The following is a 26946-nucleotide window of genomic DNA, read 5'->3' as shown; positions in this document are numbered from 1 at the left end:
CCATGGCTCACGGGCCCAGCCGCTCCGCGGCATGTGGGATCCTCCCAGACCGGGGCACGAACCCGTATCCCCTGCATCGGCAGGCGGACTCTCAACCACTTGCGCCACCAGGGAGGCCCAAGGTATTAGTACTTTTGAGGGATGGGTAGACAGGTATCAGGTGAGATTTTCATACTAAGTGACTTTTGATAATTGCATAGGATGAAAATCCATCCATATATATAAAACACATCGAGGTTGTTTGGTGTGAAACATTTTGAATGACTAGTTTGGGATAATTTACATAGCAATAAACTATACTGACTCAGGGCAGTGTCAGCATTTTATTTTTAGTGAAAACTTCTAACTGGGCTCAAGTACTTTGCTATTACATAGATGAATTACACTTGGAGGAGATCAGAGCAGGCAGCTGTGTGGTCTCAGTAGGTTAACTCTGTTATAATGACGCATGCGGAATTGGAATCTAGAAGGATCTTCACTTGTTAACGTCTCTGGTTCTTTTGTAGTTTGAGTGAGATTGGAAAGCGGAGGGAAAGGAATGGAAAAGAAGGTTATGGAAAGATTACTACTGTCTTAACTTTCCCACTCTTAGAACTAGGAGCCTGTTTCTCTCCACAGATGAGAAATGAACTTAATTCTTCATAGAGAGAATTCTATAGAGTCTGTTAATAAACTATATAGAAATTGGACTTGGAACCAAGACAAAATAATATTTACCTGTATGATTGCTGGTAATTCTTTATTTCTATGAGATTGTTCATCTAGTTATTAGAGATTTCTGTCCTGCTGGTTTATTTGATAAATGGGATAATTAAATCATAATTACTCATCCATGTATTCCTAAATTACAAGTAACTGGATGTTTTAATACTATTAATATGGAATAATACCAGGGGCTCAAAATAATACCAGGGACTCAAAGATAACATATGATGTCTTTTTTAAATGGCTACACGTTATTTAATTTGATTTTTACAATCATCTTCATTTAATGCCTGAGAAATCCAAGATAGAAAAAGAGTAAATGACTTTCTGAAGACCAACCACATGGCTAGTAACAGGCAGAGCCAAAATTAAAACTAGGGTTTCTAGACTCACAGTGCATTGTTCTGTTCCTCCTAAATATAAAGGAATTAAAATAAATTACATTTCTTTAAGATAGTTTTTAGTCTCAGCAGTTGTACGTTTTCTATTAAATGTATAATTTGTCAACTGTCTTAGTTGGCCCACTAATTTCATTTTTATTAAAGGTTTTAAAAACTTGTTATTGTGCAAATAATACATATGAGGAAACAGAAACATAAAAATGAAAATGAAAATCATCCTACCATACAGCATTAAGTACAGGTTCATATCCTTCTAAGTGTTTTTCTGGGCGTATATATGTATGTATATGTGTATATATATGGTGTGCTTTTTGTAACAGTATGTCATGAATATATTTCTGTATTAATATACTTTTACAACTTAGTTTTCAATAACAGCATAACTGTTTCATTTCGTGGATGTTATTTATTTATTCGATCCCCAATTGGATGTTTTAGGATACCTTTAGATTTTTAATACTATGTGCAACAGCCTTGTCACATATGTCTTTTATGTACTTTCCTCAGGATAAATTCCTAGAGGTGGAATTGTTAGATCAGTGGGTTTACAATTTTTTAAGGTTTTGATGTGTATTACCAAGAATTGCAAAGATTACACCAGTTTATACTAGGGCATGAATAGTATGTGAGTGTGCTGATTCCTTATGCTTTTGCTGGCATTGGGTGTTTTCGTGTTTTATAATCTTTTCCAATTTGCAAGTCAGTAAATAGTACCTCATTGCTTTTAGATGTCTTTGATTATTAGGGAATTGAACGTCTTTTCACATGTTTACTGGCCATTTGTATTTCTTGTTTTGCCAGTTCGGGTCCTTTGCCCATTTTGCTGGAGTGCTTATCTTGTTCTTAGTGATTTCTAAGAAGTCCTTTTGTATCAAGTATAATCAACCTATTTTGACATCTAAATTGCAGATTTCTCCCAGAGTTTTGTCATTTAAATGTATGATTTGGGGGACTTCCCTGGCCGCCCAGTGGTTAAGACTTCCCCTTCCAATGCCAGGGGTGTGGGTTTGATCCCTGGTCAGGGAGATAAGATCCCACCCACATGCCTTGAGGCCAAAAAACCAAAACATAAAACAGAAGCAATTTTGTAACAAATTCAATAAAAACTTAAAAAATGGTCCACATCAAAAAAATCTTAAAAAAAAAGTATTATTTTGTGCTAAGCAGGTGTTTACTCATATCTCTTTCCCCAGCCTCCACTCTGTCTCCTTGAGAAGCCTTTTAGCGCTCCATATTCATAAAACATTCCTTTATTTTCCTCAGTTCTTTAAATACCTTTAATGTTTTAATCTGTTTGAAACTTACTTTGGTATATGTGAAATAACAGAAAAAATATATATTGGTCTTTGCCCCCAGTTCCTGGCACAGAGTTCCTTAAAACTCTTGTAATTGCCCAAGAGATAAGAGCACAAGGAACATCTTTTGTTCTAATATGTGGTCTAATATTTCCTGACAGAGCTCCTAAATCCCTTGGAATTTCCTGGGTGATAGGAGTGTCTTTTGTTCTAATGAGGCTACTCTTTCTTGACGGGCTCCTGGATGGGGGCTGGTCACCAGAAAGACCAAGCCATTATTAGAAGCTTAGAATTTTTGGCCACCGGCCACCTGCCCCCGCGGCAATTCTCCAGAGAGGGGAGAGGAGAGGGGCTGGACGTGGAGTTAGTCATCGATCATGCCTATGTGATGAAGTTTCCATAAAAATCCCAACAGTATGGGGTTCAGAGAGCTTCTGAGTTGCCGAACACATGGAGGTGCTGGGAGAGCGGCATGCTCAGAGAGGGCATGCGTGCTCTGCGATCCTTCCCACATACCTTGCCCTGTGCATCTCCTCCATCTGGTTGTTCATCTGTATCCTTTATCATATCCTTGTATAATAAAGTAAGTAAACTGTTTTCTTGAGTTCTGTGAGCCATTCTAGCAAATTAATTGAACCTGATGAGGGGATGTGGGACTCTTCGATTTATAGCCAGTTGATCAGAAACACAGGTAACAACCCAGATTTGCAGTTAGTATCTGAAGTGGGAGAAGTCTTGCAGGACTGAGTCCTTAACTTGTGGGATCTGACACTGTCTCCAGGTAGACAGTGTCAAAGTTGAGTTGAATTGTAGGGACACTCAGCTGGTGTCGCAGAATTGCCTGGTGTGGGAAAACCCCACGCATCTGGTGTCAGGCACGTGGTGAGTGTGGGAGTAAAGGAGAAACAGAAGTGTAGCTTCTCTTCACTGTGTATGATCCAAGGTAAGGTTCTTTTGTTTTTATTCCCCAAATACTTAACCAAATAGTCCAGCATGAGGTATTTCTTTCTTTGCTGAATTGAAATGCAATCATTATCACATACTAAATTTCTAAGTAAGCTTGAGTCTATTTCTGAGAATCTTCCTGTTTGGCTTGTCTAGTTACTTCACTGTTCTAAACATTGTGATTTTATAGAGCAATACTACGAGACAGTTCATTCATTTTTATGTTTAGCCTAGGTAAATGGTCAATAATGAGACATATATGAACTCTGCCTAGATTTGAGTTTTGTAACTGGCTCCCATGTTGGAGAGCTCATCATCTGGGATATCCTGGACTGGACTGTGCAGGCCTGTGAACGCAACTTCTGGGACCCATCTCCACAGCTGGACACTCAGCAAGAAATAAAACTCTGTCAAAAGCCAAATGACATTTCTATTCATCATTTCACATGGGATGAAGAGGTAAAAAAAAAAAAATTGAGAAAAATATCTATAATCTTGTCTGTTTTAATAAGCCCAGTTTCTCATTTTTAAAATTTAATCTCATGATCATATAGAAAGTTATCATTCCGTGTGTTCACGTTGTGCTCTAAAATGTTTTGATATTTTTCAAAGATTGCATCACTTGCTTTAAAAAAGAATTTTAATCTTAGCTCTTATCTTTGAGGCAAGGAAGTGATTAAATGGCCACAGATTTAAAAACCCTATTGAAATTTTGAGTTGGATTAAATATTCCCACAGGATTTGAGGATAATGCTTAAAATTGTTCTAAGAAACACTTCGAGAAAGAATCCTTTTGAAGATTCTGGTGCATTTCCTGGAGCAGTAAAGGAAATTGAAAATTTCAGAAATGCCTTTCTTTAGTCTTCTAGCATCATGGGGCAAGATGATTGTGTGAGAATTACTGATTTCAATCCTTTAGGCCTTGGCAGTGATGCTTTTGAAGCACTTCACATTCTTTTTTGCAGTAAGAGATGAGTGCCAATGGATTTCTGAATCTTGGCTCTGATCTGAACATGTCTTCTTTTAGCTTCAGGGGCTCAGAAAATATGTTTAAAATGGGGGTTCCTTTTCTAAATATAATCACAAGAAATGTTTGAGTTATAAACTTCGAGGAGAGGGGTTAGAGGAGGCTTTTATCTCACTTTATTTTATGCCTTCCTGTACTATTTAAATCTTCTAATTGTATGTGTTTTGTTATTTTTATTTAAAAATTCAGTAATAGTGTTCTGGTTGGGGAGAGCATGGTCTGTTTTTTTGTTTTTGTTTTGGCTTTCTTTGCACCTCTCTTACCTTAAAAACAAAACAAAACTAAAACAGACGTAGGGTAAGAATAGGTTAAAGAACACTATTATACCTAAAGATTAAGTTTCTTTATATCCCGATTTTATTTTTTTAAAAAAAGTAAATATGATAAGACAGTAGTCTCAGAAAAGATGAAAACTATTTCTAAGAGTTGTAGCCCTAAAAATTTTATATGTATATATATTTTTATCTTTCTTTTTTAAAAAATTAATTATTTATTTTTGGCTGTGTTGGGTCTTCTTGCTGCGTGCAGGCTTTTCTCTAGTTGCGGCAAGCAGGGGCTACTCTTCAGTTGTGGTGCGCAGGCTTCTCATCGCGGTGGCTTCTCTTGTTGCCGAGCACGGGCTCCAGGCGTGCGGGCTCAGTTGTTGTGGCTCAGCCTGCTCCGGAGTGCAGGCTCAGCAGTTGTGGCGCATGGGCTTAGTTGCTCCGCGGCATGTAGGATCTTCCCAGACCAGGGATCGAACCTGTGTCCCCTTTATTGGCAGGCGGATTCTTAACCACTGTGCCACCAGGGAAGTCTGTATATATTTTTGATACCTTTTTCTCACTTTTGTAAAAGTGTTTAACGTTTTGCATTTTGTATTCTCTTTAATCTTAAAATTTTTTGATTGGTGTTATTAACTGCTATAAATGCTTAATAAAGCATTAATAAAGCACTCAGTTTTCCCTAATTTTCTTTGTTTTATTGGAGTTTTTTTCTTTCTTCAGGGGGGCCATTCATTGTTGATGACAAGTGATTGATAGAGTGATTCTGTTGAGTAAAGGCTGCCCCAAAGCTTATTAATTCTCTAGTTGTGTTGATAATTTTGTGACTTTGGATAAATTGTTTAAACTCTGCACAGATTTCCTGGTCCATATAACTAGTTTCTGAGGTTTCTCTGCATTGAATGTCACCCAGGGCGCTAGATTTTAGCAAGTTGGCTAGCTGTTCTCGTTAATGCTCATGGCACTGGTCTTCAGCTTGCATTGCTACATGCAGAATACCAATCCTGAGGGTCAAGGGGATCATTCCAGATTTAAACTCTGGTAAGCCTTGGGGGGCATGTTTTGGTCGAGATACTGTAGGTCTGAGTTGGCGTTGTAGCCTTTGAGGCTGCATGAGAAGTATTCTTTGGTGAGAACAGGTAGGCAAAAAAAAAAAAGGATTTTTGAAAGGTCTTTCTACTGGCATATCAACTGAGTAAGAATGAATGATTCTAAGACAAGAGCTACCAGAAGTCTAGTGACTTGCAAAATAATTTCAGAAGCTAGGTGGTATGGTATGAGGCAAGAGTAAGGGACTGGAGTAACATGACCTGGATTCTAATATCAAACTCTCACGTCCTCATTTTTGTGTGATATTAATCTTTTTTTATTTTGACTTGTTATTCTGGAAAATAGCTTTTCCTACATTAATGAGATGTTGTGAGGTTGAAGTAAGGTAAATATTGGTGAAAGTACTTTCAAAAGATTAAAGCTGTTTTAGTAAAAAGGTGTTTCTAACACTACATTTGGAAAAATGTTTTTGTGAAGCCACTGTATATATGCCACTATAGCATATGCTTTTTTGTATCCTTTATAGGTTTTGTGACACTTAAGATGTGGAGTGCAAGTAATTTTGCTCACATTTTTCAGGCGAAAGAAGCTAAGTAGTTTTCCCAAGGATATAGTATTATGTGGATGAAAACCTAGGTTGTACCTCAGCAGCTCCACCTCCACTGCAGGCCAGTCTGTCAGCCACAGCTCCTTTCTCTAGCTGTCACGTTTCAATGAGGAAGAAAGCGATGCTGTGGGGTATAATATACAAAGCTTTCTCTGTATTAGCAGTTGTGTCCTTCCACCTTCTAAATGCTGAACTTTCCTTTGTGCTTTGATATTTTTGGATTTCAGAGGGCAGTACAATAATTTGGGCTGAAGGCTAGGAATAGGGAAGGTAACAATGGCTTTCTGATCTCACACCAGGTAGTGGTAAGTACTAGTTTTATGCCCATTACTGAACTTCCCCCCTGCCCCCCCCCAGAATGTGTTTGTTGCAGTTGGAAGGGGTTTATACGTGTATAACCTTCAAATGAAGCGTGTGATTGCCTGCCAGAAAACTGCACATGACTCCAATGTCCTGCACGTTGCCAAACTTCCAAACAGGTACAAGTTTCCGTCAGTTCTGTAACAGGTGAAAGAAATGCATAGTTCCCAGGGCCACCAGTGTAATTTTTCAAGGGGCAAAGTCACCTGGCTCCATGGCTTAACCTGTTATGTTCTTTTGGAAATGGAGAATACCCCATGGCTGTCTTAACAGAAGAGTCTGTGGCAATATATTATGAAATTTACAAGAAGCAAGGTTCAAATGAATTACATTGAACTTCATTATAAGAAGAGATAATTTAAAATTCGGTATTTATTTTAAAAGATAAAAGACTTTTGGGCACTGACTGTGTACTAATTTTTCTTTTTATATTTTCCACAAACCCACCTTTTTGGTGGTGGTGTTTGATTACGGCTACAATTAAATGGTAGTCTCCTGTTGGCTAAGGCTACCAACCGAGGGCTTTCCCCTCAGGGTAGATTTGGTTGTTGAGTTTCTAGGGATGAATTATACGAAGGAAATAGAATTATTTTCTATGCAGGATACTTTTAGAGTGAGAGGTGCCCTGAGAAGAGATACAGTGAGAGGAAGGAATGAGACTTCTCAGGATATTGTGAAACTGTAATTCGTAACCTGTTTCCTGAATGCATTTTTAAAAATGGAAATGATACATATTTATAACATTTGAACCAATGTAACAATATAATGTGTGCCTTTCTTGAGCAGTGCTTTTACTTTGCATTGTAAAGCCATATTGATAAATTGTGATTTTTATTGGCTCCTGCCAAGAGCTGAATAAAAGCAGTTGAGGGCTCCACTGATTTCTTGCACTGCAAATTTAGCATTGGCCTTCCATGGTGCTCTTTTTATCACTGATTTTCTCTTCTGACAGGCAGTTAATCTCATGCTCAGAAGATGGCAGTGTACGCATTTGGGAGTTACGAGAAAAACAGCAGCTTGCAGCTGAACCTGTACCAACAGGTGAGTATCTTTTCTCAAAAAGGTAGTCTTGCTTTTTTTTTTTTTCTCATATGCAAGACAGAAGAAAGGCAGTGGTATGTAACCACAGAATAATATACAGTGTGCTCCAAATAAGCATCAGATGTTTACATGAAGCATTTGGTAATTGGGATCTAGGATTCACATTTAAATATTGCTTTACTGTAGAACTACCTGTTTATTTCAATTCAAGTCAACCAGGATTTTTTTGTTTTGAGGGGAAACTATTATTCCTGGTAATCTGACTGACCAAAAGGCCTAATGAACTATTTACTCATTTATATTGTCTGTAATTATGTCTGGTACACAGACAGAATTTGTATCATCAGGTGTCAAAGTTCTTTCAGCCTTAAAGCATTATCATTAACATAGAACTCTATTTATAAACATTTTTGTATTTATATCATAATCTCATGAACTCTTTGATTTTTCAGGCGTTTGATTTGAAAAACAAAATCCCTGTTAGTTAGCAACCTTTGCATAAGAAATCAGATGCTGGTACCTCTGGAATTTCTTCTGGTTATTTGAAGTCATAGGGCATTGCTCTGGGACATCCCTATGTTGCTTTTTGTCTACCCTTTATCCATAAATCTGAGTTGTGACCTCCCCCACCCCCGCCCCACCTCATTGCCATTCAGGCCTTTCATTTCTCTTCTCTTTGATTCCCATTGCCTTTTCCTCACGTTAACACACCTTCACCAGTGCGTGAGTAGGGACAATAAAAAGAGATGAGCAACAAACCTGGGTAGCTAACAGGAAACGAAGTAACATATTTAAAAAACATTAGCATAGTACCTGGTACCATCCGCTCACTTAGCCCTTGACTAAAATAAGTGGGGAACACTTTTTGTATTTAAGTTTTGTTTTTCTGATTTTACATTGTTATTATAAGAAAAGAGCACAGTAATTTCGAAAATGACTGAAATGGCTATGTTTTTCTAGGTTTTTTTAACATGTGGGGATTTGGAAGAGTAAATAAACAAGCCAGCCACCCTGTTAAAAAACAACAAGAAAATGCCACTTCATGTTCACTAGAGCTTATTGGAGATTTAATTGGACACTCATCATCTGTGGAGGTATTATTTTTAATAGGCATATAAATGTCCAGAGAATTCCTGCTTTTTGCATCTCACTGCTCTTCTTTCATTTGGTCTCATAAAGACCTAAACTTTCTCTTATCTGTAGGTTTTTGTGGAATCTAAACATGGAATGGGATAGGTTATATAGTAGGTGCCATTAGGATCTCCCTTTACAGAGAAATGATTTGAAGAAGGAATGTCTTGCTTCTAAAAAATCGCTTAATTACTATTACTTATGAGATGTAGGTAGATAGCTGACAATAAGGACGGTGTGAATAATGTTGAATATATAACAGTATTAAATAGATGGTACATGGAGAGTTGTGCTTATATATGTAGAGGTAAAGCCTTATAGAATCTAATTCCAGGGACGTTTATCAAATTCATGAACAGAGTACTGTTTTTACCTCCCTTTGGAGGATAATAATTTGTTAGCTTTAGTGAAACCCAATGTCTTGACTGTCATTGTGCATATATGAAAATAATAGTTGAGAATTATAGGATGCATAAAGTTCTAACTTGTTATAAATATATTCAAATACTTTAATATTTACTACAGGCATTATTGCCTGTAATGAAGAAGGAATAAGACCAGTCGAGGTAAAGAAATGATTGGAACTGGTAACAGTATAAGCAGAGCCCTAAGTAATGAATTTTTTTTTAAATTCCTCCCCTGCTCCCTCCCCCCCCCCGCCCCCCCCCCCCCCCCGTGCTGGTCTTAGTTGCGGCATGCGGGATCTTTGTTGTGGCATACGGGCTCCTAGTTGTAGTATGCGGGATCTAGTTCCCGCGTGCTGCAGGCCCCCTGGCATTGGGAGCATGGAGTCTTAACCACTGGATCACCAGGGAAGTCTCATGAATTTCTTAAATTGTTCTTCCCTGTTTCATAGCCAGGGAGGAACAAATTGTTTTTCATTTGAAAGTGCATTTATACTTAGAAGCAACAGCACAACACTTGCTATTAGCATTTCCTGTATTTCAGGCACTACACTAGACACTGGAGTTTACAAAGAGATATAATATAAAAATATTATGGCCCTGAATATGAGCTGAACCTTGATGCTTAGGTAGGATTAAGATAGTCTTATGACCATAAGCTCCCTGATTTTGGGTACTTATATCTTACTCATTTTTGCCTTCCTCTGCCAGGTAGCCCAGTTGTTTTCATTTTGTTTTTAACTTTGGGAGTTGTGCGGATGGAATGTGGTAGACAGGAGGGCAAAGAATCTACTTGGTGGCAAGGAGCAGGTTGGCTAGGCTGGAGGACTGTGTTCCAATGAATGGACACAGTAGGAGATAATGCTGGGAAAGTAGTTTGGGGTCAGATTACTGAATGTAAGGCTAAGGAGTTTGGACTTTTAAAAAAAATTCATACATACATATATACATACATAAATACATACATACATAAAAAGTTTATGTATTTATTTTGGCTGTGTTGGGTCTTTGCACACGGGCTTTCTCTAGTTGCGGCAAGCAGGGGCTACTCTTCGTTGCGGTGCACAGGCTTCTCATTGCAGTGGCTTCTCGTTGTGGAGCATGGGCTCTAGGCACGCGGGCTTCAGTAGTTGTGGCGCACGGGCTTAGTTGCTCCACGGCATGTGGTATCTTCTTGGACCAGGGCTCGAACCTGTGTCCCCTGCATTGGCAGGTGGATTCTTAACCACTGCACCACCAGGGAAGTCGCTGGACTTTGTTTTAAATAGTAGGAACTTATTAAAGGTTTTTAAATGGTGTGGCACATTTGTCATTGTATGGAAGTGTTCGATTCTTAGAAATTTTCCTGAGTGGAAGTGTTGACATTTAATTACTTTTTAAAAGTATCTCTGGCTTCACTGAGAAAATCTTGGCTCTTTCTTGAATTTTCTCGTTCCTTTTTTCTTTTGATCCTTACTCTCTAAGCCTAATCCTATCTACCTGTATTTATTGAATTCTAACTTTTCCATCTCCTGAGGAATTTTGCTCTGCTAGGTCTCCACCCCTCACTCCTACATCATCAGCTGAGCCCTTCTCCTGCTATCTTCAGAAATGTATGAGTTATTTCTTAGAAAACTCGCATCCTATTTCTCTCCTATATTTCACTCTTTCCCTCAAAGAGCTCATCCTTTTCATAGTTTCATTTATCTCCTCTCTAATACCAGCTCTCTACTCCATAGGATGCATGCTGCCTTCTCATCAACATTCCATTTTCCTATTCTTACCTTCCAGCCTGTTCCTTCACTGGGAATGACCTTCCTTTTATTTGGAGAGTTTTATGTTTTTGAAGCTTTTTCTGACAATTTCATTCATTATTGATCTATGCCTCCTTTTTCTGCATTTCCGTGGCAAATCATAGCCTGAACTATGTTATTTAGTACCTGATTACATCATCTTTAATTGGTACCCTTTATTGTTTCAACTATGATTTGGTTTTCACAACTGAATTAGAACCTTCTTGAGGGTAGGGACCATAAGCATATAGATGACACTCAGTAAATGCTTAAGGATTGATTATGTCTCTGTTTATATAGAGAGCTAAAGCCATTGTTTATCTTGAAGAATTTGGAATTCAGACATTTTATTGGTGGCCATTTTTGCATAAATAAGAAGGCCAGTAAAAATGATTAAAGCAGGTTTGTTGGGACTTCTGACAAAAATCTTAAAACCAATACCTGAGGAATTAGATAATGGTAAAATTTAGATGATACTTCGGGAATTCATGTACTTTACAAAAATAGCTGTTATTTATAGTTCTGTAGTTGAGTAGTATTTACAAAGTTCTGATATTTAAAATACTAGATATTGGTCTAGCATTTGTATGTGATTATCACTCACACTTAAAAATAACATTTCTCATGAAAGATACGGAGTTTTACAGTCAGATCCAAAGAAGTCGCCAAGGTACACATTTTAACAAGCACCTGTCTTAATCTAGTTAGTATTAGCCTCTTCTCCTTGAAGTTACTATAATCAGTAATTAAAATTTTTTTTTTACAGATGTTTCTGTACTTTGAGGATCATGGACTAGTGACATGTTCTGCTGATCATCTCATTATTTTGTGGAAAAATGGAGAACGAGAATCTGGATTGCGCAGCTTAAAGTTATTTCAAAAATTAGAGGAGAATGGTGACTTAAATCTTGCTGTTTAGTTTAAGGAATTTGAACACCTGTGCATGAACCTTGAACAGTAAATACAGGGGTAATACTCTGAAAACCATTACTATATTAATCACTTAAATTTTGTAATTTTTTTTCTTGTTACTCCATAAAATTCCAATTGTTTGAGTTCTTTTTTCTGGGGCTGCAAACCAGCAACAAGTTGCTTCTCAGGTATTAGTACATTCACCAAAGAATATAGCACAAGTTTTTCATTTGACTTTTCACATAACAGTTACCTGAAACCATTGAAGGAATGGGTCTAATTTCAGCAGTGAATTTTCAGAAAGTGAAGTTTTCAGAATTCATCACATATACCTGTTGAAGCAGAATTAAATTATACCACGGTGTCCTCATAGAGATAAATTTTTTATGCTTTGAAAAAGGTTCTACACCAGAAATTATATGAGCTTATGTTTAATGAGGAGAAGAGTACTTGGAACCTCTCACTCTCTTTAATGTAATTATATTGCCTCTAACTAAATTTTTATTCATCAAAAGGGATTAGATTTTTAAAATATTACATGTAATTTCTTTCCTTTAGCCTTTTTGGATTTTGAAATACCTGACTTTGTTCTCCAAAGTTAGTATTTTAACTATACCTGTCATTCTTTTAAAGATTTATTCAAGGAACCTACTTTTATGGACATAAATATACATGATCATTATAGACGATATTTTGGGAGAAAAATGAAAAAATCCAGTGAAGAGTAAATAGGTAGGATGTAGCATATCTTGAATTTAAACCTTGAGATATCCAGAAAACTGAGGAAGTTTTCCTGTAGGAAATGAAGATTCCTCCCTGTAGGAAATGAAGATTCCATAATAATTGTACTTTTTGCTGCTATTGAAGTGGTGAGTGTTGTATTTTAAGCTTCTTAATTTGAACCTAGACCCTGGGAGGAGGTAGAAATAGAAATAACAGTATTTTTCATTCTTTGGTTTTCTTTAGAGCCTGTTTGATTAAGAATTCTTGTGATAAATTTAAATATATCCTTTCTCCTACAAATCCCCTTGGGTCTTTAGTAACTCTCAATGTTCTAAATATGAAGCAAACCTGAATCTCTCACTGTTTTAACTACAGCTTTTTTTTTTTTTTGGTGCCAACTAATTTGTTTAAATCATTTTTTTAAAAAAATTCTAGCTACTAAAATCCCTATAAACTCAAATCAGGAGGAATCTTATTAGGGTGTATTTTTTCCCCCTAGCCTGAACAGCTATTGACTAGATTCTTGGTAATAGACCAGCAGCTGCCCCTCATATATGCCAGAGATGAGAGCGAGTTCAGTAAAGTTACAGTGTTTCTGAAGTGCCTGATTGATCTTACCATTGGCTCAAATATGAAATGCTTGAGACAGGCATCACTTATGAGTTTCTTGCAGACCACTGAGATTTACTCATCTTCATCACCCCATCAGCCTTAGAGCACTCTTTCTCCCTTTTGGTACTAAAGAATAAAAATTAAAAAGTGTTCCATACATTAAAAAATGGGTGGGTTTAATTGTGGAGTTAATCTTAAACTGCTGATGAAAGAATAGTATTAAAGTAAACACCAGGTGGCTGATGTGTCAGAGGACTAATCCTTCTCAAAGAACACTTTCTGGATTTATTTGTTCATCACACACCCTAATGGAATCTTTGTAAATTGTTGTTTTTCACTAGTTTTACCTTTGACCGTTGTTGTTTCCTCAACTACCTACAAAGTCTGGAAGAGCTATGGTCATCTATGCCAGACCAGTGCCATAATGTTATAAATAAGGAAGCTGAAGCCCAGTCAGGTAAGGCCTTCCAGTTAGTTAGCTCAATTCTCATTAGCATCAGTAAACGAATTTAAAAACAGAAATTGAACATGACTGGAATGAGAGAGAAGGGTTGTATGATTACCCCTTGAGCAAAACCAGATAATGTTCATAGTCATTGTTTCTGTTTTAATTCACAATGAAAATACCTTTATGGAGAAATATAATAAAATTTATGTAACCTCCATTATATAATAGGAGAATGTGAATAGAAAAATTAGCACTGCCTTTTAGCCAACAGATTGTTGTTATCGTGGCATATCTGAGCAGTCATACTGAGGCACCGCTTATCTTTCATCCTGAAATTGGAACCTGGGTAGGATTCCTAAACCAGGCAGACATGCATTTTGGTCTGAGTGCATCAGATTATTGATCAGAGTCATTTTTAGGCTTTTAATTTTCCTCCATAGATGGACTTTCTCCTATTACTAGCTAGCTTTTTCTTTGGAGATTCTACTATTAGGTCATGAGTTTTAAAGTTTTCTTGAATTGTATAAGATATTCAATGAAAAGTTTTCTTGAATTGTATAAGATATTCAATGAATTATAAAAGGAATTCATAGGTTCTTAACTGCTTTTTTTCCTAATTTGTTCTGGATTAGTATTATGTAATAGTAATCTATTCACGTGAATGATACAAACCACAGGTGAGTTGGGGGAGCAAATAGTACTGATGAAAGTACCACTGTGAGTCCCTCTGTTGTTATTAAAATCTAGAGGAAAACCTCCAACCCATTCACGGGAACTTGATGGTTTTTGCTTTCATGAATGCCCTAAGGTCAGAGATGGAGTAAAACAGTGAGATGGGAAAATCTAGCAGGGACTCAGACTTGATGGCTGCTTACTAGTTGTATGCAGACTGCTGCAAAAAGTTGAACTTTCAAATTAGAAGAATACAACTATAACTGAGGTCGATAAATATTATGTGCATTTTTTCCATTTCCCTAGCTTAGCTTTCAGTGCTGTTATATTTGCAACACCAGAAGTAATACTATGCAGTGGGCCTTGTCATTTTTATTTAAAAATATCCTTATTACCTCATTCTCTGGCTTACTCACATAACACAATCAAGAGCATAAACCTGAGGGACATTGTATTTATCTTTCTCAAGTTGAGTGCGTTCTGATTAATAGATGAGGCTTGTTCTTTGTCCACAAGACTAACCAGTCCTAACTCTGAAGGCAAGCATATTTTAAAATCTTAAATTGGAAGTAAAGAATAGCCTAGTTAAATTATAGGGTTATTCTGGTCCCAGTAACAGTGTTTTATAACTAACTTCTGGTTAAGTAGTAGTAGTAATGTGACTTCTCTCTAGATTAGATCATGTTATATTTTCCTAAGTTAATAGGGTTCCCCTCAACACAGACTTATGCTCAGTATGAGAGATAATTATAATAGTTTATACTCACTCATCTGATACACATACCATCTGAAAGACTATTTGGAGGAATGCACTATTTAGTTAGCAACTCAGTAGAGGATTACACCATAGTAGATTACACTGATAAAGAGCAGAGCTATGCTAAAGCTTTAGTACCTGGCAGTGTTCATATGAAATTAATTTGAAATTATACTGAGTCAGCTCTAACAGACATTCACATAGAAGAATGTCAGACATCTGATGAATGTCACTTACCAAATGGAACCAAAAGCGAGATGGTCAAGAAAAGAGTGTCGTTGCCTCAGGCAAGCTTCTGAAGCCTAGGCAAATTATTTAGCTCCTTAAAATGGGATTCTGACATCCTGAATTTAATGTGTTCTGAAAACAAAGCGTGTGACTCATGAAATAAAGAACACTAAACCGAAATATTGAAATTATGAAAAATTTAGGCCAAAGAGGTAAAATAAAAACAGCTGTTAGGAATGAAAAATGGCTGTAGGAATTTAGTTACAAGTACTTCACAAAAACATTTTCATCACATTTACTTAGTGCAGCATTACAATACAAAGCTAGCTGCTGTCCTGACCAAGCAAGTTCTCTTACCATCTAACAAAAATAATTTAGGTACATTTCTTTGCATGGAATTGTCATATATATGTTTCCATTTGTTGGTACAAAACATAGAAAAAAACATTGGCATGATAAGTAATTTTTTCCCTGTGTACTAGTTCCACATGTTCTGCATTCCAATTTTCATTTGAAAAAAGTAACTAACTACTGGTTCAGTTAATTTAGTCTCTGTTTGTTTATACCTCTTAGAAATGCAGCATGAAGTACAGAGAATTTTGAAAGACTCTCTAATTTATAATACATAGAGAAGGGTTGGCTGGTAAAAGAGAAAAGAAAATCTCAAGTCTGACTTCATGTAGACCACAGAAAGTTGTGAAAAGAGCTGTATAAAAATACGCACTTGTGCTTTAGAAGCTTTTAGCATACAATTAATAGCTTAAAATAGTATTTACTGCTTCCCCATATGCTATTTTCTGATATATTTACACACCTTGCAATCTTTTTTTCATCATTAAAGCAAAATGGCATGATCTTAAATACAGATAGGTTAAAAACATCTGAACCTTGAAACCTCCTCTGTCTCCTCAGTACTCGGCACAACGTACTCCATGGACTTAAACCCAGAAAATTTAGATTGCTTTAATAAAAATTTTAAACAGCAAATGTATATAAATTTTTTTTTTTAAAAAAGCTTGTCCAAGGGCATTCAGATTAATGGCTTGTATATAATACCTACTATAGAGCCTTGTAACTGCCTCTGTAAACCAGAAATAAAGGGAAAAAGCTCTTGGATTCCCCCCAGACAAGATGTCACTTCCTTCCCCATCATGGTTGGCTTTCTGTTAAGATGAATCCCTTTTGTAGGAGAGACGACTACACAGGCTGCTGATACCAGTCTAGAGAAGGCACTCACCAGGCCAAAACAGACTGTGTTCTAACTTGGGTGTTACACCATTGATCAGAACCACCTAGCCTTGGAGGCTCTGAAGCTAATTTATCAGCAGTTTGGTCCTAGTTGTTTTGCTCACTTTATATGTTTTTTTTTTCTTAGATATTCTTACGAACCTTTTAGATTGATGCTCTTGAGGAAAATAGTCAAGCTAAACAGTGATGGTGACTTTCATGGTAAAAGATGAGCTAAACCACTAGCTAAGCTACATGGTCCATCATCCACAGAGATGATGGGCTCGTGGGCACCAAGTCTTTGCTGCATGTCTCCTGCTAGTTACAGTGAATCAGCTGCAGGGTTTGATGAGGGCAGACAGGATGACAGCAGGGCAAAGGATTTTGCCATGAGTTTGTTCTGTCACTAAGTGATTGTTCAAAAGAACGTACATTTTTCTTCATGGAACATAATTTTCTAAAAATAAAATTTGGGAAGTTGAATGATTCAAAGTCAGATATTAAACATTAGCTCCTTAACCTACACCTGTCATTTTCATTATAAAGGAAAACCTCTTGTTTACACTACTGTGATTCACAGTGCCCTTTGTAGAGCAAGAGGTCACCTTCTCTTTCTTGGCTTTAGCTGTCAGATGGAAGCCTCAGACTTTTGCACTTTAGGTCATCTAACGTCTTCCAGTGTTTGTAGTTATCGGCCAAATGTTGCATCAGGGTTGGCAGGTGTGCAAAGGCTGCAAGGATATAAGAGAATAAAAAGAAGCCTGTTAAGTTAGATTCCAGGAGCATTTATAAGGTTGGGGCTCTGTGGGACAAATTTGGGATCAGAATTGGAGGAGAGGTACCCTAGGTTAGGCCTAAGGTGAACACAGAAGCATGAGAAGGATGAGTTATTAAACACTGGTTTCTGAAATATGAACAGGTCCTTTTAACTAAAAATTGATAACAAAAGATCAGAAAGAGGAGTTAAAGAAACAATCCCATTTACCAGCACATCAAAAAGAATAAAATACCTTGGAATAAGCCTACCTAAGGAGGCAAAAAACCTGTACTCTGAAAACTATAAGATGTTGATGAAAGAAATCAAAGATGACACAAACACATGGAAGGATACCATGTTCTTGGATTGGAAGAATCAATATTGTGAAAATGACTATACTACTCAAGGCAATCTACAGATTCAGTGCAATCCCTATCAAGATACCGATGACATTTTTCACAGAACTAGAGTGAAAATTTTTTTAGTTTGTAAGGAAACACAAAAGACCCTGAATAGCTAAAGCAATCCTGAGGAAGAAAATCAGAGCTGGAGAAATCAGGCTCCCTGGCTTCAGACTATACTTCAAAGCTACAGTAATCAAAATGATATGGTACTGGCACAAAAACAAAAGTATAGATCAATGGAACAGGACAGAAAGCCCAGAAATAAACCCATGCATCTATGGTCAATTAATCTACGACAAAGGAAGCAAGAATATACAATGGAGAAAAGACAGTCTCTTCAATAAGTGGTGCTGGGGAAACTGGACAACTACATGTAAAAGAATGAAACTAGAACATTCTGTAACAACATACACAAAAATAAACTTGAAGTGGATTGAAGACCTAAATGTAAGGCTGGCTACTATAAAACTCCTGGAGGAAAACATAGGCAGGACACTCTTCACCATAAATCGCAGCAGTATCTTTTTGGATCCACCTTGTACCTAGAGTAATGAAAATAAAAACAAAAATAAACAAATGGGACCTAATGAAACTTAAAAGCTTTCGCACAGCAAAGGAAACCATAGACAAAATGAAAATACAACCCACAGAATAGGAGAAAATATTTGCAAATGAAGCAACCAACAAGGGATTAATTTCCAAAATATACCAACAGTTCAGGCAGCTCTGTATCAAAAGAATCAGAACGGGCAGAAGATCTAAATAGACATTTCTCCAAAGAAGACATACAGATGGCCAAAAAGCACATGAAAAGATGCTCAGCATCACTCAATGAGAAATGCAAATCAAAACCACAATGAGGTATCACCTCAAACCAGTCAGAATGGCCATCATTAAAAAGTCTACAAATAACAAATGCTGGAGAGGGTGTGGAGAAAAGGGAACCCTCCTACACTGTTGGTGCAAATGTAAATTGGTGCAGCCACTATGGAAAACGGTATGGAGTTTCCTTAAAAAACTAAAAATAGAGCTACCATATGACCCAGCAATCCCACTCTTAGGCATATACCCAGAGAAGACCGTAATTCAAAAAGATACATGCACCCCAATGTTCACTGCAGCACTGTTTACAGTAGCCAAGACATGGAAGCAACCTAAATGTCCGTTAACAGATGAATGGATGAAGAAGATGTGGTGTATATGTACACATACACAATGGAATATTACTCAGCCATGAAAAAGAGTGAGATAATGCCATTTGCAGCAACATGGATGGACCTAGAGGTTATCATACTAAGTGAAGTAAGTCAGAAAGAAAGACAAATATCATATGATATCACTTATATGTGGAATCTGAAAAAAAGATACAATTGAACTTATTTACAAAACAGAAATAGACTCACAGACTTTGAAAACAAATTTATGGTTACCAAAGGGGAAACACGGGGGGAGGGACAAATTAGGAGTTTGGGGTTAACATATATACACTACTATATACAGAATAGATAATCAACAAGAATCTGTATAGCACAAGAAACTCTACTCAATGTTCTGTAATAACCTATATGGGAAAAGGATCTGAAAAAGAATGGATATATGTATATGTATAACTGAATCACTTAGCTGTACACCTGAAAGTAACCCAACATTGTAAATCAACTATACTCCTATATAAAATAAAAATTAAATTCAAAAAAATTAAAAAGGATCTCAAAAAAATGAAAAGCTGTTTATCAACTGATATTACGAAAAGAATCTGTGATTCAGAGTAGACTTAGTATATTTTATGTTCGCTCTAGAATTTCCTCTAATGATAGAATAAAACTCCTGTAAGCTTTGTAAACATGTCCTTGGAAGAGTTGAACACCTGTTTATCCAGTTACCAAACATCCACTGAGTCTTCCATACACATGGTTTGTGCTGAGGACACACAAAGTGTTCATGCACCCCCACCATACCTGGCCACAAACAGCTGACTTTTTTTTTTTTAAGTTACATTTCGTTTACACCTTTAGGCCCAGCTTCTGTCATTAAAGGTAACCACCATAAAGTATAGCAAAATATTCTGTTTGTGGGTAACAAAACAGGAACTGTCTTACCATCCCAAGCATCAAACATGTCTGTTATGAAGTAGTCAATAAAGGAGATCTGGGACTTGGGGATGCTACAGGTATTCCGGTCAAACACTGGCATCACTACAGGTAGCCCCTGTCTCTTCTCTTCATCAGTCTGTAAGAAATAACACAGGGCTGTAGGGCACATAAGGAGCTGTCACAGTAACATCTAGTTTGTCAGAACCACTCTGTGAAAATGGGTCATAATCCAGTTGTATCTGTGAAGAAATTGGCTTTGCAAGGTCCCGAGGCTTATATAAGACAACCACCTGATGAGCTACAGTGACTGGATTCAGGTCTTTTGACTCTCAAATGTGTTATGCTATCTTACAGCCCCTTCTGAAGCACTTATCTCAGGATTTGTACCCCCTTTTCTGAGATCTGTTTTCATGATTGCAAGGTCAAGACTATTTTTAAAGTAACACTAATAATACTAAGTGGCGTTTATACTGAGGGTACAGGAGCGATGGTGTGTTTAAAAACTGCTGACGCCTTAGCATGAATCAAAGAACTGGCGCCAAGCTGTACAAAGTCATTATATTATTCACTGTCATATGCTTGCAGTTTAAAAAGAAAGCCAGTTTCACTTAAGAATGTCTTCATTAAAGTAAGAATTATTAATCTTATTTAAACTTGACCTTTGAAAATACGTCTTTTTAATATTGTGTGTGACAAAATCGGAAATACATACAAAGCCCTTGTGCTGCACACCAACGTATTATGGTACTCTGGATGAAAAGCAGTTAGGCAGTTGAGCTGAACTAGCTTTTTTTCATGAAATAGCTACGTTTTACTCCAAAGAATGACAAACTATGAGATTTTTCAGATTGGGGTATTGGTCATGCAATTCTCAAGATATGTGTAAATCTGAGTATTTTGCACCTATGTTTATATGCATGAGGTCATAATTCACTGGGCTGAAATTGAGATCCACATTTATTGGTAGTATGCTGAGCCAGAGGCTGGCTGATCAGAGACCTCATTTGTAACCTGATTTTTAGGTCACATTGTCTTGTGAATATTAGTACTTTCCTTTCTGGGAAAAGGACACCTAAACAGGGAGATTACATTAAAGAACTTAAAAGTGGTTCTTTCCCGTTCCCCATTCACATACTTTGAGAATAACTAGGAGTAGGATTTTCAGTCTTCTCTGTGGGTCCTGGGAAGCCCCGTTAATGGCCTCCTACCAGTTTTTGGCTCAGCTTGCTCATTTCAGGTCAGTCGATTAGGCAGCCTTAAAATAGCCACTGCTGTTCAAGGAGTGGTTTGGGTTTTTTCCCCCTCTCTGGCAAGCTCAGAACTGCTTGTCCTATTTTTCTTTGATTCATGGGCTCTCTTCCCATCCTTGAAAGTGCACCTAACTTACTGGGTCCTTGGCTGGCCTTTGCCCCTGCCAACCCTCTTAGACATTATCAGCTATTCTTCTACTCTGCCTCAGCGGTACGTTCCAGCCATATAGGCACACAACCCCCCTCCCCGCCCCCCGTCCCCAAATGCATTACTTGTAGCTACTTGTGACATGTTTGTCTTTCTATCACAAATAATAAACATTAGTCCTTAGAGCCTCTTCTTTGAAAGTAGGCCTCTTTTAAATGGCATCTTGTGGTCTACTACATTATTCTCCTTTAATTCCTCTTCACACTGCCAAAGTTGCTGTTTTCCTTATATAAAAATTCTGTTTTTCCTCCCTACTAATTTTGCTTATAACCCTTTGTTCTCCCAGAATTCTCCCAGAATGTCCTTTCCCATTTCTAAATTTTGAAATCCTTCAAAAAAAACAAAAACACCAGCTCTAACACCTTTTCCACAAAGCCTTTTTATCTAGAAAAAAAAAACTTTCTGAACTCTTAGGACTTAACATATACCTCCTTTAGAAGTGTTCTCGTTTTTTTTTTTTTTTTTGCGGTACACAGGCCTCTCACTGTTGGAGAGCACAGGCTCCGGACGCGCAGGCTCAGCGGCCATGGCTCACGGGCCTAGCCGCTCCGCAGCATGTGGGATCTTCCCGGACCAGAGCACGAACCCGTGTCCCCTGCATCGGCAGGCGGACTCTCAACCACTGCGCCACCAGGGAAGCCCTTTCATTTGTTTTTAATTTACCAATGTATGGACCTGTTTATGTCTATCTCCCTCCCCTACTGTATTATGAGCTACCCATGGGCAAAGATGTGTCTTATGTCTATGTTCCCCAGACTGCACTGTGGAGATAGATGATAATCTAGTGAATGAATGGAGGATTTCCCAGTTTTTGTGGAAATTCAGGATCTAAAAATTTGAGGATGAAAAGATACTTCCAAAGGCTCAGTTTATCCCCCTTCCCCTAGAGAGAGTTTACTCAGTGACCAGCCACATCAGTTAGTCTCGTGAGGGACCAGATTTCTGTTCCAGGCAGGGGTGAGCCATTGCTTTCCAGGGAGGAGTCATTTATTTACTGTGACCCGGGGCCATTCCCAGAAGGGAGGTGGAGCTTCCCTAGAGAGGCAGCACACCTGTGCAAAGTACTCCTCGGAGATCCTTCCGGCCCATTCGATACATAGGTCCAGGGGGCGGCATGGATTGGCCACGTCAGCACACTTAATCATCATGCGCTTAATCAGGATTTGATTTTCAGGAAAGTTCTTCCCAATAGGGTTGCATTCACAGTCACTGCCTTCAATCTGGAAAACAGATGGTCACATCAGGGTTGTTTCAATATGATGGTGAAGCCCACAAGGGCCAGCTGACCAGATATTAGATGGCAGTCACCCAGGCAAACTTAGGCATGAGACTTGATGAAGGAGGCCTTCCCATCCTTAACTCCATATATGATACACTGATATATTCTTGGGGACGGGGAGCAGTCAAACAATACAAACACACAGAGCTTAAAAGGTCAAAGTCCCTATCACCACCCATCCACAACCTCACTTTCATTCTCTTCCCCAGAGGTAGCTGCTACAAAGCAGGGGTTTTTTTGTTTTGTTTTTAATAATTTGGTATGTAATCTTAAGGAAGGAGAGCTTTTCTCCCAGTTTTATTAGGAAATGTGTAAAAGCACAAATTCCACTTTCTTAATACATTAAAGATGGGGAAATGCCACATACATGTGACCCTTCAATTATTTCTTGACTTCTTTCTACTTTATATGCCTGATAGCTCCCTCTCTCCTGTGACCTTCTGTCCCACCCCCAGTTACCCACCTCCTCCCACTTTGTTCTTTCTCTTAAGGTATGTGTCCACTCATGCTTTCCAGGCTGCTCTTCTGGCTGGGTGGTAGGGAGGGTGAAACATGTGTTGGGGGTACTAGGAGCAGAAAGTGGGCCAGGGCAGGAGCAGGTATGTTCAGCCATGTTAAAAAGACTGGTTGTACACTAATACCTACCTAGTGATGGATGTCAGCGGTCCAGAGCCAAGTGGCCAGGTCTGTGAGTAGGCTTATGTAAATGTGACAACAGGCAGATTATACAAAACCTAGAAGACTACGATTCCCTGATTTCAAAGATACCATAGAACTGACTGTGTAAACATCTAATTAGCTCTCCAGAACTCTGCCAAGCTGAAGGACTGTATGACATTTAAGGATTTTTTTGTTTTGTTTTGGGACTGGACCTATTTATTAAACCATCAATGGGCAGAATTATATTCTGAAGGTTGGTATTTTGCTTACTTACCATTGGGAAGATACTGCTTGCTATAGTTACTGCGGTACATAAATCTCAACAGAGTTGGGGGCTTACTTGGATAGATGACCTTCCCAACTCTAAATTCTATGATTCTGTTTAATTTCCCCCTCTTAAATCCCCAGATCCTTGCTCCCATAAGTCCTCTGTGGAAGGAGAGGGTCCTGGCATTGTGCTGTGGAATCCCTGGGGGATGGAGCAGAACACAGGTGAGGTGGACACTGTTCCTCCATCCAGGCTGGTCATGTGATGGGTCCTACACAGGTAGTTTCCTTACTGATCAAGTTACATCTAAGACAACTACTCCTCATTCATCCACATATGCACCCCTCATACAGGAATGAGTGAAAAGCTTTTCTAACTTTATGGGGCTATGAACAGCTTTATGGTATGAGAGGGCAGTTGATCTCATTTTAAACAGTAAGAGATGTGAACTTATGTCCATGTTCCTAAAACCCAAGTTTGTAGGGACTTAAGGCAGGTCTAAGGTACATCAGTAAATTTTAAAAAGGAGAAAGATTTGTATTTTTGTTTTCAACTAGTCACTCCCAATTTAACTTTCTATAGTCTTTAGATACTGATAGGCTTTTAATGCAAATCAGCAGGATTATAGTTCTTTAAAACATCTAATTTTGAGGTCTCCCAAGAGCTCAAAGAACAGAGAACTAGAAAGGCTCTGAATCCCCTAAAATGCTACTATTTATTCCAGTCTCTGCTGTCTGCAGGCTCCTTTCATCATAGACTGGGCCTACTTTTGTCACAGCTGGCTTTATCTCAGTCAGGGCCTTTCTTTCAAGGAGCTCAGAGTTGCTGTGGACACTCTCAGTCTATTCTTGTCCTTAGGGAAAACAAGTGACCAGTACTTTCAGCCTTCTTTACCAACTCCAAGCAAATAACCATCTTGTATTCAAGATGGAGAGAAAATGCTTTGAGGCCAGAGTAGGCTCTAATGGAAATACGTTCTGGTGTATCTTATTACATGGGAAATGCTTACCTCAGCTGCCATTGGCTTGTTGATGCTGTTCACAAATTTGTTCACATGTTCAAAGTGTTTTGTCATCTCTGTTGCTAAAACCATATCAATAATAGCCTGGCGCAGTGTTCGATAATGGTTCCTAAAATAACCAGAAGACAAAGTGCCTTGTTCATATCATGTCCCGAATTAGAACTGTTCTACCATCTCACCACACTTCCCACAATCTAGGAGGAAGCTAGGGGCACAGAGTTAATGAGTGAAGATCACAAAAAAGTTTACCTGCTCATCTTCCTACTAAGCCAGGACTTGGTGACACTATTCCATTTTCCCCAGTGACAGCTGACCTTCATATGATTTATGAATATTAAAAAAAAAGAAATAAGTGTCCCAAGGGCACTTATTTCACAAGGTGATTCCCTTCTACCTTCCCTTGGCAATATCAAAACGGTGAGGTGAAAGGAAATGACAAGTTCCTTCCCTACAAGGCTAGTACAGCAACCTGGTGAGCTGTCCCATGGCATTCAGTGCAGACACAGTGATTCTTGTTACAGAGAAGTGTCATTATTTCTTTTGATGATGGCATTGGAAGAAAGTTTTCCAAATAATGAGCAGTTCTCTAGATTGCAATTAGATAGAAGTTGTAATGGAAGGAGCAACAACCCTGCTCAAAATCACCCAGTTCCTATCATCTTTTTCTAACTTCAAGAGCCAGAATGGGGAACTGAATAAAATTGGCTATTGGCAAGAATTCTTCCTATGAAAGTTTTAAAAACAATACTTGATACTGATGAAGCCTTCAGTTGAAGGTGGAATAACTGGTCTCCATATTTTCTCAGGTTTATGGAGACCAAACAGATGGGTTCAGGTTCATGTTGACAAGTCATCCTTGAGGCCTGAGTGAGCTCTGAGATCCCTGTATACTGCCTTTTCTCAGGGGTCTGCACGCCAGCCTGGCGGGTGCTATGTAGGAAATACTCATAGCTTGATGGCAGGGTGGTGGCTGGCAAGAGGAACTGCTCCTATCTGTTCACATTTGGCCAACTCACCAGAGGGGAAACCTGCCCCACCCTGTGGACTCCAGGAGCTCTGCTGGGACTGTGGAACAGTGTCTCCTCATGAGTTAGGATTTTAAGTGACTGAAAATTGAGCTGGGGAAAGATGGGAAAGGATACATTTTCCTCAGGTTACACCAAAGACAGGATGTCCTTTTGAGAGGATAAAAATATCTGCTATATTTGTTAGTAGTATGATCAATATTTATAGAGTGCTTTGCAGTGTATAAAACATTTTCATGAACTCACTGAAGACCAGATGGAGTTTAAAAAGATGAACAGTCTAAGCGGAGAATGGAGGAGGGCTGGCTGCACATCAAAGAAATCTATGTGGTCAACGTTTGTGTACATCTTTATGATGATGTCCTTGCAGCACCTATGACATTTAGCAGGGAGTGCTCGCCTTCTGAAGCAGCTCAGGGTAAAGGCACAGCCGCCAAAGTAGGAGTGAGAGCGACGTGACGCCGGGAGGGAAACCCCAAAGAGGCCACAGCTGCAGGAGGCTGGAGTCCAGGCCGCTGTTGGCCTTCCCTGAGGGCTTCGACCAGGCCCCACAGGCTGCACAGCAGCTGAGCGCCACCCGCCTCACGGACCCCACCCTGCCTCACGTCGCCGACCCAGTCGCCCTGTTGCCAGAATGAGCTGAAGTCTGAAAATTGCTCAGCAGGACCAGGCATAGCACAGGCCTCTTCTCTTGTGGTTTCACTTGCCAAGACCACTATCTTGATAATTCTGAGCTCTTCTCACAAGTGTTCATCCAGGGGCATCTACCCCAGCCATGTGGCTGAAAGGGTCTTGGTGCTCCAGCCTGGTGTCAGGCCTGAGCTGTTGACGTGGGAGAGGTGAGTTCAGGAAACTGGACCACCAGGGACCTCCCAGCCCCACGTAGTATCAATCAGTGGGAGTTCTCTCAGAGATCTGCATCTCAACGCTATGACCCAGTTCCACCCAACAGCCAGCAAGCTCCAGTGCTGGATGCCCCATGCCAAACAACTAGTGAGACAGGAATGCAACCCCACTCATTAGCAGAGAGGCTGCCTAAAATCATACTAGGTTCACAGACATCCCAAAACACACCATTGGATGCAGCCTTGCCCACCAGAAAGACAAGATCCAGCCCCACCCACCAGAACACAGGCACCAGTCCCCTCCACCAGGACACCTACACAAGCCATTGAACGAACCTCACCCACTGGGGGCAGACACCAAAAACAACGGGAGCTATGAACCTGCAGCCTGCACAAAGGAGACCCCAAACAGAGTAAGGTAAACAAAATGAGCAGACAGAAATATGCGCAGATGAAGGAGCAAGGTAAAAACCCACCAGACCAAACAAATGAAGAGGAAATAGGCAGCCTACCTGAAAAAGAATTCAGAGAAATGATAGTAAAGATCCAAAATCTT

The 26946-nt window shown here is 38.8% G+C and overlaps 2 protein-coding genes across 14 annotated transcripts in view; one reads left to right on the top strand and one right to left on the bottom strand.

Annotated features, from left to right (window-relative positions):
- Nucleotides 1-14217, top strand: part of WDR41 (WD repeat domain 41) — a 47398-nt gene extending 33181 nt beyond the window's left edge. The window contains exons 9-14 of one of the 5 annotated variants that reach the window (XR_009531451.1): nt 3621-3805; nt 6651-6772; nt 7606-7694; nt 8655-8788; nt 11768-12782; nt 13590-14217. Coding sequence is in view for 2 of the 5 variants with exons in the window: in XM_060093075.1 (XP_059949058.1) it covers nt 3621-3805; nt 6651-6772; nt 7606-7694; nt 8655-8788; nt 11768-11920 (683 nt within the window). In the remaining 3 variants the exon portion in view is untranslated. Of the gene's footprint in view, nt 1-3620; nt 3806-6650; nt 6773-7605; nt 7695-8654; nt 8789-11767; nt 13416-13589 lie in introns of those variants that run through there. The other 4 variants (XR_009531452.1, XR_009531450.1, XM_060093075.1 and 1 more) reach the window with 4 other exon arrangements.
- Nucleotides 14218-17201: 2984 nt separating this feature from the next.
- The window catches only part of PDE8B (phosphodiesterase 8B), a 258917-nt gene continuing 249172 nt past the window's right edge, over nt 17202-26946 (bottom strand). For all 9 annotated transcript variants that reach the window (XM_060093065.1, XM_060093072.1, XM_060093067.1 and 6 more), the window contains 4 exons: nt 24509-24629; nt 22345-22512; nt 19841-19970; nt 17202-17311 (listed from right to left, as the gene is read on the bottom strand). In XM_060093065.1, the coding sequence (XP_059949048.1) occupies nt 17202-17311; nt 19841-19970; nt 22345-22512; nt 24509-24629 (529 nt within the window). The remainder of the gene's footprint in view (nt 17312-19840; nt 19971-22344; nt 22513-24508; nt 24630-26946) is intronic.

This window comes from Mesoplodon densirostris, chromosome 3, assembly GCF_025265405.1.
Source record: "Mesoplodon densirostris isolate mMesDen1 chromosome 3, mMesDen1 primary haplotype, whole genome shotgun sequence".
In the NCBI taxonomy this organism is placed as follows: domain Eukaryota; kingdom Metazoa; phylum Chordata; class Mammalia; order Artiodactyla; family Ziphiidae; genus Mesoplodon; species Mesoplodon densirostris.
This window is presented reverse-complemented; position numbering and strand designations above follow the sequence as displayed.